The following is an 11169-nucleotide window of genomic DNA, read 5'->3' as shown; positions in this document are numbered from 1 at the left end:
ACAGGCAATAGGTGTAATTGCTAATAGTTTCCGAGATATGGTTTCCAAAGTATAGAGTCGACGTCAGTGCTGAGTACAAATACCAGGTTAGAGTCGTGACCAGATATTTCATCATTTCATAAGCCATTGTTACACCGCACAGTACCATAACAATCTTAAACCAGGGCTCGGAAAGGATAAACAGTGCAACAGGGAGCACATACAGAAAGTAACGCACCATAAAACTCAATTTGGAATACAGGTACAGCAGACTGGAGATTAAGGCAATCAACATCGTGACTAGCAACTCTTAAGCAGGTCCAATACTTATACCAATTTTAGTTTAACACACTCTGGTCAAATTTGTCGATATCTCAACCCTTCGAGCCCCACGTTGGGTTCCAAAAGGACTGTTGTGGTTTAACCCGGCTGGCAGCTAAACATCACACAGCCGTTCGCTCACCCTCCCCCCTCCCTCTCTGGAATGGGGGAGAGAAATGGGAAAGTGAAGCCAGTGAGTTGAGATAAAGACAGTTTATTAAGACAGGAATATAATAATAACAATAATAATAATAATAGTGATAATGATAATAGTATTAATAATAATAATGTGTAAGAAAACAAGTGATGTACAATGCAATTGCTCACCACCCGCTGACCGATGCCCAGCCTATCCCCGAGCAGCCGGCCCCCCACCCCGGCCAGCCACCCCTATATATTTTTTAGCATGACGTCAGATGGTATGGAATACCCCTTTGGCCAGTTTGGGTCAGCTGTCCTGGGTCTGTCCCCTCCCAGCTCCTGCTGCACCCCCAGCCTGCCCGCTGGCAGGACAGAGCGAGAAGCCGAAAAGTCCTTGGCCTGGTGTAAACACTGCTCTGCAACAATTAAAACATCAGCATGTTATCAGCGCTCTTCTCATCCTAATCCAAAACATAGCACCCTACCAGCTACTATGAGGAAAAATTAACTCTGTCCTAACTGGAACCAGGACAATCACCTTTTAAAAAAATGATGATAACTTGTAGACAAGCATAAAAAATTCTGAAATTGAAGTCTTCTTACAGATTTATTACATTAAGGAATTTTCCACATACATTTCAGTTTGGCCTACAATGTCCTTCAGGGCTTGATTCAGTTCCCCACAAAGATGTTTCTGCTGCCTCAAGGATACCCTGGAATAGCTGAAGCACCCATTTGGGGCTATGAGATATGACACAGGACCTTAAAAACACATGTTCAGAGTCCCTTAGAAGACATTCAGAATTAATATCAGTTGGAGGTCGCTGATATCATTTTATCTGTAGGCGGACAACTAAAAAAAAAAAAAAGCAGAAAGAAGAGATTCTTTCCTAGAAGGTTGTTTATTATTATTATTATTATTATTATTATTATTATTATTATTAAATTCTTTCCCTTTAAGAAGACTCCTGGCATCTCCCTAATTAACCCCATAAGAATTGAAGACTTCAGGAGAATTATGCCCAGAGCCTTGGCTTCTGAGGGAGTTTTGCATGTTGATTCGCCTTATGCTGCCAAGTTCCTGAACTGCAGATCCAGAAAGCTGGAGCAAGCCTCTGAAGAAGTAAAAGACGAGCAAGCCTCTGAAGAAGTAAAAGACAAGCAAGCCTCCAACTGTTTGAGGGTGTTGGCCAGATCCACTGAGGGCCATACCTGAAGAGACCACGATGGGAACAAGCGGACAAGGTGCCTGTCCCTGGGAGATGGTGAAGGAGGAAATCAGAAGCACTGGTTACAGGTGGAAAATCAAGTGGGGATGTGGCTCTGAAAGCCCTTGATGTGTTTCACCAAGGGGGATGGCCAAGGCCTGAGCGCATCCCCTGGAAAGGGGCATCCTGCACTTCCTGGGCTGCTCGGGGCTCTGGCAGGGGCAGTGTGATGTGGGGGTGTGCAATTCCGAGTGCAGGACATTGGTAGGACACTTGCCAGGCTCTGTGGGGTTGAGGAGGTAACAAGGCCCAGGGGCTGTAAGAGACCGGTGTCCTCTGCTGGGCCTCAGTGGAAGAGGCTGCATCTGTAGCCCTAAAGACACCGGTTCCATTGGGGGGCTCCAGCCCCACAGTGGCCCTCCGCCATGCCCCTCCACATCCTGTCCTACATTTTCCTGTATCTGTGCTTGCATTCCTGCAGACTTTTACCACACACTCACATTCCCACCACCCTCTGACCCCATGATTCCAAAGCTCTCCTAATTTCTCTCCATCCTTACTAGCTTTGGCTTCAAACACAAACCTGTGTTTTCCTGAGGATTTACCAATACCTGTGGTTTCCCCACAACACATCAGGCTTCTTCCAAAGCCTCACCCTATTGGAACTCTATCAGCCAGTATGTCCCAGCCCCACAGTTGCTTGAATTGTCATTGGATTGAATCTCTACATTGCTGCCCTGAATTCGACATAATCCTTCTGGAATGGAAAAGGCCACACTAGACCAGGTACACCTCTGAAGAGAGTGTGGCACATGGATAAGTCCACACCTCTGAAGGCACACCCGCAAGCGTCTATGGCTGTTGGTAAGTCCACGCACAGTAGGTAGAGCTTTGAAGGGACTGTGGCTCATGGATAAGGATGTGTTGGAACAGGTACACACCTAAGGGACTGTGGCCAGTGGATGAGCCCAGGCTGGAGCAGGGGTGAGGGGAGGAGTTCATTGCAGGGTCAGATTCTGCGGCCTGGTCTGTGCTGTGGTTTAACCCAGCAGGCAGATAAGCACCTCACAGCCATTGGCTCAAATCCCCTGCACCAGTGCAATAGGGCAGAGGACTGAAAACGGTAAAAGTGCAGGTACTTGTTGGTGTAACAAACAAGTGTTTTGTAACAAAGGGGGAAAAAAAAAAGTGATGCAGAATGCTATCGCTCACCTCCTGCTGACCAATGCCCAGACACCCCTGGCCGATTCCCCCAGTATTCTTGATTAGCATTACATCATGTGGTATGGGATATCCCTTTGGCCAGTGTGGGCCAAACTGCCTTCTCCTGTCCTGTGAGGCCTCAACAACAGATAGAAACCAATTCATGAACAAAATGGATTCACTGAATATTTGATTAATATGGACATTTCTGGGAGGTGGCCCATAGACTAAGGGAATGATATCCGTGTTCTAATTGCAGGGGACTGATTAATGAAGACATATTGGAAAGTCTGGAACCAATCATGTTATAAACGGTACAGAATAAGGGGTGAGTATTATCCTGGTTACTTCTTGGGTGACTTTTTTTTGGCTCTCAACGCAGCTCAGAGAGGTGGTTTACTCCCCCACACTTAATGGGACACTTAATGGAGAAGTCAGAAGTCCATATGTGTGCCCTGTACAGATGAGGCTTCAGTGTGCACATTGTGTGCATGTGCATGTGAGGCAAACCTGAGTGAGCACAAATGCCCTCTCCCTGTGTCCATTCCTCATGCCATGGGGTATCTCAGAGAAGTGCAGAGCAGAGTCATGCACTGCAGGGCTGAGGTGCCTCCCAGAATCTGGGAGAGGCAGCAGGAGCCAGAGGGACACCACAACCACTGCAATGCCCTGCCTTTGGGTGTACAAGGGTAGGACTTGTGTGTTCTTGCCTGTCTCCTGCACCACCCTCCCCTGCCTTCCTGGACTGTGTCAGCAAATGTGCCAGGGGGACCAGAAAGCTTTTTGGAGACTTGGAATGACATCAGACCTGCCTTCCAGAAGAGGAAAAAAGAGGGTGGGAAGAATTAAGGCTGGTCAGCCTCACCTCCATCCCTGGGAAGGTGATGGGGCAAGTTTTTCCACAGCTACCTCCGGGCACTTGAAGGACAAAAATGGGATTGCTGAACCCATAGGTGAGGGAAAAGAAAGGGACGCTGTCTACCTGCACTTTAGCAAGGCCGTTGACATTGTCTCCTGGAGACTACTTACAGCCTGATTGGTGCTATGTGGACTTAACAAATGGATGAGGCTGTGGGTGGGAATTTGGCTGGACACTCAGGCGCAGTTGTCATCTGTGATGGAAAGTTCTCCTGTCAGGCAGTTCCTAGCACCATCCCTCAGTGACCAGTACTTGGGCCAGCACTGTTGAATGTCATTATTAACTCTCTGAATTACAGGATGGAGCACACTTTCAGATCCTTTCTGGATGGTGCCAAGCTCAGAGGAGCCCTTGACCAACCGCATCTAGTTTAGTCTGCCTTGAGCAGGACAGGTGAAGAGGATGCCATTCAGGGGTCTCTTCCAACATGAGTTATTTTGTGATTCCATGACTCTTTCCATTGGAGAGCTCTCTGAAGACATAATAGGGAGAGGAAGAAGAAAAGAGAGAGAGGCAGAGGTACAGATACATCGTGCGTTACTACGAACACAGTAGATCCTGTGAAGAATGTTTCCATATTTAAAGAAGTGTTAGAAAATTTGATTGATAAATTTCATTTAAAAAGCTTACTTTTTGTGTCCTCATGTCCTGGCCCACAAGTGGGTGCTGGGTGAATGTGTTTTTACGTGGTCTGTTGTGCCTCAGAAACTTACAGTCCAGTAGGAAGCATCTGGTCACCTCAGCCTCTGGAGCTGACAGGCCAGCAGCAGTAACATGGCTGGGGACAGGGCCTATGAGGTGGCTTCTTCCTGAAGCAGCTGATGTGTCAGCCCTTGCCTCCTGGCTGAGACCTGTGCTTTTCCGCTTACACCTGCCAGCATCCCTGATAAGGCAGCAGAAGGCACCTGCTTGGCACACTGATTGTGAGATGCCCTCTGTCTGAGAGCCTGATAGGCCCCATGCAGGAAGAGGCCTTGGTGTGAGTTATAACATCCCTTCTGCCTGAGCACATGGTGGGACAGCAACAGGCACACAACTTGGTCACATCTACCTGAGAGGCTGAAAGACCAGCAGCAGGTATATGGCTTGGAAGACCATGGTGAGGTTTCTCCTGTCTCGTCAGGCCATAGGGCTCCACAAGGCTGATGGCTTGGGACATCTGCTAAAAAAGTAGTTTGTGGATAATGGAGCTTTCTCTGGTGGTGGGAAACAGCAGGAGAGAGTAAAAGCTGCTGCAATGTGCTGCTTGGAAGTTTAAGACTGGGCATGAGGAGGAGAAAATGTCACTGAAAGGGTAGTGCTGTGGTGTCAGAGGTCACCCAGAAGGAGTCTGTGGTCAGCCCATGCTATTGTGTTTCAAGCAACTGCCATGGAGGGTGGGGAGACATCAGTGAAAGTAAGGAAATGCCTGGATGAGAGCAAGGTGGAGAAGCAAGGTGGGTGCCTACAGCTTTCAGAGAAAAGTGGGAAGGGATAAGACAGCGCAGGACAGCCTGTGGTGGAGAAGACCGAGAGCACTGGTAAGGCTGGAAGGCCCCAGCAGAACCAAGGGCTTTGTCCCCCTGCCTATGGCAGCTGTCTGCTACTGAGGCTCATGAGGAGACCTGCTGTGCTCATGACACTGGGGCCTTGTTGCCTCCTTGCAACCCAGTGGGGAGGCCAGGAGGTGTCATAGCATTGTCCTTCACACAGCATCACACACCCCACATCCCACTGCCCCAGGCAGAGCCCTGAGCCATGGGTGAGTGACAGAACCTCCCTTCCCAGGGGCTGGGGGCCCGGGCTTGGCCTTTGTGCTTCACCAAACAAACCAAGGCCTTTACTCAGCATCAGAGTCTCCTGCCCAGTGCCTTTGCCTACCTGCAATCATGGCCTCCAATTGTTTGCTCTAACAAGTCCATGGGGAGGCTTTGTCAGTAATGACCCTCACTGGGGCCCATTAATACTCCTAGACACTTCAAGGTTTCCTTCTGACTTGAACTTCTCCTGAAGTTACATCATTCTCTTATCACTACCTGAAGTTTATGGACTCAGCACCAAATGCACCATGGGGCTCATTACAATTCAGTCATTTTCATTCAGTCTTGCAGACTTGTACAATTAATTAGTGAGGTTTCAAGAATGCAGTTTAAAGAGGAAGTTTTCAATGACCACTTCACTAAGAGCATTTTCCTTATTTAAGGTTAGTTTCCATTAGTTTAGAGTTTTCAGAAGAACTGATAGCATCACTCTCTAGTTGTCATGGATCCAATGTGCCTCCTAAGGAGATCTGTATAAGTGGAAAAGCAGTCCCTTGAAGTCCTAGACTGTATGGATAAACTTGCTGCTGTATGGACAACCTATGGACGACCTTGCTGCTCACCTCTCCATCCCCAGCACTTCCCTCATCAGGCACCTGGGACTTGCATCACTTTGCCTTACACCAAACTTCTCCACTTAAGTTCACAGCTGTTGTAGCTGTTATAGCTGTTATAGTCCACAGCTCTTATAGCTGTTAAGTCCACAGTTGTTATAGCTTCTTTGCACCAAGTCCCACCTCTTTTCCTCAGACAACTGGCTGCACACAGGCACAGTTTTTGATGTCGTTGTTATTAACATGTTACAACAAAGAAGCAAACCCCACAGTCCTGAACAGTGAGCCAAATTCAAGTTGCCTCCAATGAGGTGCAACTTCCACAAGGGATGACTATACAAGAAATGTTTGACATGGGTAGGAAATAATGAATAGAAATGCAATTAGAGTTGGCTGTAGGGATGATGAGATAGAAAACTGAAATATGGGCAAGCTTGAGATCCCTCAAGTTCTGAGAACCAACTGTGTAGGTGAGAGGTATCTGAATGATCAAAGAGTAAGGGGAGGGGAATCTGGAGAAGAATGGAAACTGCACATGTCCAGACAGTCTGCTGGAAAAGTGACTTCCAACATGGTCTGTTTCACAAAGCCAGGTGGAAATACCAGAAAGACTGGGGAGATGAAGTGTGGTGCATAAGAGACAGAGTTCTGGCAATGCAAGTACAGGGAAAGATTGGTATTTTTTCTTTTCCTGTAATAAACATCCAAGAAAAGAAAAAAAAAAAAAAAAAAGATGTCATTGGAAAATTCAAACATTGTATTAGAAGTGTTCAATTATTTCAGTTGATTGAAGTGCGCTTATTGAAGTGAAATGTTTGAAATGGTTAAAAAAATTGGAGGCAATACTCAGGCCTACAGCCATAAAATGATGATTTTCAGTCCTGCCTTGAGCACAGTTACCATAAAACACTCCCTGCTCGGGACTGTTCATGCCACCCCTCACTCCTGCCACAGAGTAAATCTGTGACATGTCGACCTCTCCTGCCTGTTAGAGGCCCAGATGATGTAGGCAATGGTATCTGAATTACCAAATGCGGGTACAGGTATAGCAAACTAGGGATCAGTGGGGGAAAATGTGATTGGTGAGAACTGGTAATTGAGCAGGGCACTGCATGTAAGAAAGGAGGGATTAAAGTGTCTCGAGGAGGAAGAATCCTGTGGAAGAGGAGGGGGGAGGGATGCAAGGGGCCAGCTGCATGTGGATATGGGGCTGGTCAGGGCTGGTCTGTTCAGGCCCTGTTCCTGATCACTGTCCTGCCTTCTTATTCAACTCTGTTGCTGGCTATTTGCTGTATGAGTGTGCTCACTCCTGGGTGTGTTGGGGGTGAATCATACAATCATGGAACCACATAGCCATGTGTGCGTCTGCACCCATGGGTAATTGCTGCTGGGGATGCGTGGAGCACTGGTGACCTTCAGAGCAGATCAGGCTGAGGTGGGGAATGGGATGGGGCCAGGTGTGTTGCTCATGGCTCTGTGTGTGCTGCTGGTGGTGTGGTGGCTGTGAACGTGCTGTTCCCTGTTGGAGTTGCTCTGTGTGTGGTCGGCTGTGTACATGCCCTGTGTGTATTTGCCTGTGTGCACGAGAGTGTTGGAAATGTTGAGAGAATTTCTCCAGGTTCCTGATGAAAGAAGAAGCTTTCCTGGGTCTTAGGACTGAGGGACATTTTCTGATGCTCCCACAGACACAGAGATGGTGAAAGGGGTGGTAGCATGTTATCAATATGCTCCCTTTTCCTGTGGAGCATGCAAAGGCATCCAGCCATGGACAGGCCCAAGGAGAGGGATCGTCCTTCCTGTGGTCACAACTGCACTCCAGTCCTTGGGGAGGACCCAAGCTGAGGACTTGCTGAGGACTTTTGGGCTCAGGTTCAGCACACAGACTGGGGGAGACTGTCTCACGGCCATGTGCTGGACACAGCCAGAGGAACAGCAGCAAACTGCTATGGCTGCTGGGCCCTGTTTCCATCAGTCAAAGCCCTGACACAGGGCACAGGCATTGCTTTCGATGCCACCCAACTAGAAAGATGGTTGCCTCAAGGGCTGGAGAATATAGGGCACCAGTTCTTCCTCAGCCACTTCCTAGGCTTGGTGAAGCACCAGGAAACCATGGACGTGTGGCTCTGTATCGTAAGAAGCACAGAATCATAGAATTATTAAGGTTGGAAAAGACCTCCAAGATCATCTGGTCCAACCATCCCCCTACCACCAATATCACCCACTAAACCAGATCCCTAAGTACTACATCCAACATTTTCCTCTGCACAGCTTTCCAGCCAGTCTGCCCCAAGCCTGTAGCACTGCATGGGGTTGTTGTGGCCACAGGGCAGGATTCAGCACTTAGCCATGGTGAACCTCATCCCATTGGCCTCTGCCCATCGATCCAACATGTCCAGGTCCCTCTACAGGGCCTTCCTATCCTCCAGCAAATCGACACTTCCCCCCAACTTGTTATCATCTGCAGACGTACTGAGGGTGCAGTAAATTCCCTCATCCAAATCATCAATAAAGCTGTTAAAGAGGATGGGCCCCAACGCCAACCCCTGGGGAGGACCACTGGTGACCGGTCACCAGCTGGATTTCACTCCGTTCACCACTACTCTCTGGGCCCAGCCATCCAGCCAGTTTATAACCCAGCAAAGAGTGAACCTGTCCAAGCCATGGGCTGCCAACTTCTCCAGGAGAATACTATGGGAGACCATGTCAAAGGCCTTGCTGAAGTCTAGGTGGACTGCATCAACGTGATTTCCTTCATCCACCATGCAAGTCACCCAGACATGGAAGGAGATGAAGTTGGTCAGGCAGGACTTGCCTTTCATGAACCCTTGCTGACTGGGCCTGATCCCCAGATTTTCCCACGTACGTTGTGTGACTGCATTCAAGATGATCTGTTCCATCACCTTTCCTAGCGCCGAGGTGAGGCTGACAGGCCTGTAATTCTCCGGGTCCTCCTTACAAACCTTCTTGTAGACGGGCTTCACATTAGCAAGTCGCCAGGCATCTGGGACCTCTCTGGATGACCATGACCACTGACAGATGATGGAAAGTGTTTGATAGGTGATGGAAAGCGGCACAAGCTTCTGGAAAGCTTGGCAACAACCTTGAAAAAAGAGCCAAGGCTTCAGACAGTGCACTGTGGAGATCCCATTTTATTTTGCAGATGCTATGGTAGAGTCAGCTCTGACCTTCTGTTAGACACAAATTTACAGAGCCTCAAGAGCAAACAGAGCAGTGTCGCTCCTCAGCAGAAGTAGGATGAAAAAGAAATATTACTCTAAGAGCATAATAAATGCAAACGATACCAAAGATAAGAATAACAATAATGATAATGAAAGAAGGACCAGGCCTGAGGGGAGGTACCAAGTTAAGTCATTTCTGGAAAAAGAGGGGAAGTTTGTCACTATTCAGAAACATCCATGAAATCACTTTCCTAACAGCCCACTTGAGCTCCTTGCTTCTCATGCTGTATATGAGGGGGTTCGATGTTGGAGGTATCACCGAGTACAGAACTGCCACTACCAGGTTCAGGGATGGGGAGGAGATGGAGGGGGGCTTCAGGTAAGCAAAAAAGCAGGTGGTGATAAACAGGGAGACCACAAAGAGGTGAGGGAGGCAGGTGGAGAAGGCTTTGTGCCGGCCCTGCTCAGAGGGCATCCTCAGCACAGCCCTGAAGATCTGCACGTAGGACAGTATGATGAAAACAAAACAGCCAGATGCTAAACAGACACCAACCAGAAGAAGCCAAACTTCCCTGAGGTAGGAGTCTGAGCAGGAGAGCTTGAGGATGGAGGGGATATCGCAGAAGAACTGGTCCAGGGTATTTCCTCCACAGAGTGGCAATGAAAATGTATTGGCAGTGTGCAGGACAGCATAGAGAAAGCCGCTGCCCCAGGCAGCTGCTGCCATCTGGGCACAAGTTCTGCTGCCCAGGAGCCTCCCGTAGTGCAGGGGCTTGCAGATGGCAACGTAGCGGTCGTAGGCCATGATGGTGAGAATAAAATACTCTGCTGAAAACAAAAAGAAAAAGAAAAAGACCTGTGCGGCACATCTTATGTACGAGATGGCCCTGGTGTCCCAGAGGGAATTGGCCATGGCTTTGGGGAGAGTGGTGGAGATGCAGCCCAGGTCGAGGAGGGCGAGGTTGAGGAGGAAGAAGTACATGGGGGTGTGGAGGTGGTGGTCGCAGGCTACGGCTGTGAGGATGAGGCCGTTGCCCAGGAGGGCAGCCAGGTAGATGCCCAGGAAGAGCCCAAAGTGCAGGAGCTGCAGCTCCCGCGTGTCTGCGAATGCCAGCAGGAGGAACTCGGTGATGGAGCTGCTGTTGGACATTTCATGCCCCTGGGAATGGGGACCTGCTGAAGAAGGAAAATGCAGTGACAGTTTAGGACAGACTTCTTTGAGTGAAACCTACTCAGTTTCTTGCAGAAACCTCTGAAACTTAGTGACACACTGTCTGCATTCTTTGTCTCATCAGATGCACATTGATTAAAAGAGGGTGTTGTGGTTTAACCCTGCTGGCAGCTAAGCACCACAGAGCCGTTTGCTCACCCTCCCCCCTTCCTCTCTGGGATAGGGGAGAGAATTAGAAAGAAATGAAAGCCTGTGAGTTGAGATAAAGACAGTTTATTAGGATAGAAAATAAAATAAAATAATAATTATAATGATAAAAGTACTACTAATAATGATGTTTAAAAAACAAGTGATGTACGATGCAATTGGACATGTGCTGACTCTTGGTCTCAGGGCCTGTCCAAAGAGAAAAGGACATGGAGAACTGTGGGCAGACTTCCCTTAGCAAATCTCTGTTCTTTCATCAACAACCCTCCTTTCTCCCACACCTCCACAAACGTTTCTCAGCAGCAGCTTCACTCACGTCTCTTGCTGGAGCTCTTCTTTCTGCTGGCTGAGCGCTGTTTGGATCAGCAGCCTCTGCCCATGAGCTCCTTAAGACTCAGACCTGCTATGCAGCAGTGGGTACCTGGGAAAGCCGGTGACACGTTCTGAAACCTGTAGTTTTGTTCAGATGCAGTGTACCTGTAATACAG

The 11169-nt window shown here is 48.5% G+C and overlaps 1 protein-coding gene across 1 annotated transcript; it reads right to left on the bottom strand.

Moving 5' to 3' along the window:
• Window positions 1-9493: 9493 nt before the first annotated feature.
• On the bottom strand, window positions 9494-10885 carry LOC136787280 (olfactory receptor 14C36-like). Its single transcript, XM_066984433.1, has one exon. It carries the CDS (start codon window positions 10451-10453, stop codon window positions 9494-9496), a length of 960 nt encoding a protein of 319 aa, XP_066840534.1. The 5' UTR covers window positions 10454-10885.
• Between the last annotated feature and the right edge of the window lie 284 nt (window positions 10886-11169).

This window comes from Anser cygnoides, chromosome 28, assembly GCF_040182565.1.
Source record: "Anser cygnoides isolate HZ-2024a breed goose chromosome 28, Taihu_goose_T2T_genome, whole genome shotgun sequence".
NCBI classification, from domain to species: domain Eukaryota; kingdom Metazoa; phylum Chordata; class Aves; order Anseriformes; family Anatidae; genus Anser; species Anser cygnoides.
The sequence above is the reverse complement of the archived record's forward strand: the minus strand, read 5'-3'. Positions and strand labels throughout refer to the sequence as shown.

Bases quoted from the DNA above. Each gene is read 5' to 3' on its own strand.
- LOC136787280 (XM_066984433.1), bottom strand. From the start codon at position 10,453: ATGTCCAACAGCAGCTCCATCACCGAGTTCCTCCTGCTGGCATTCGCA.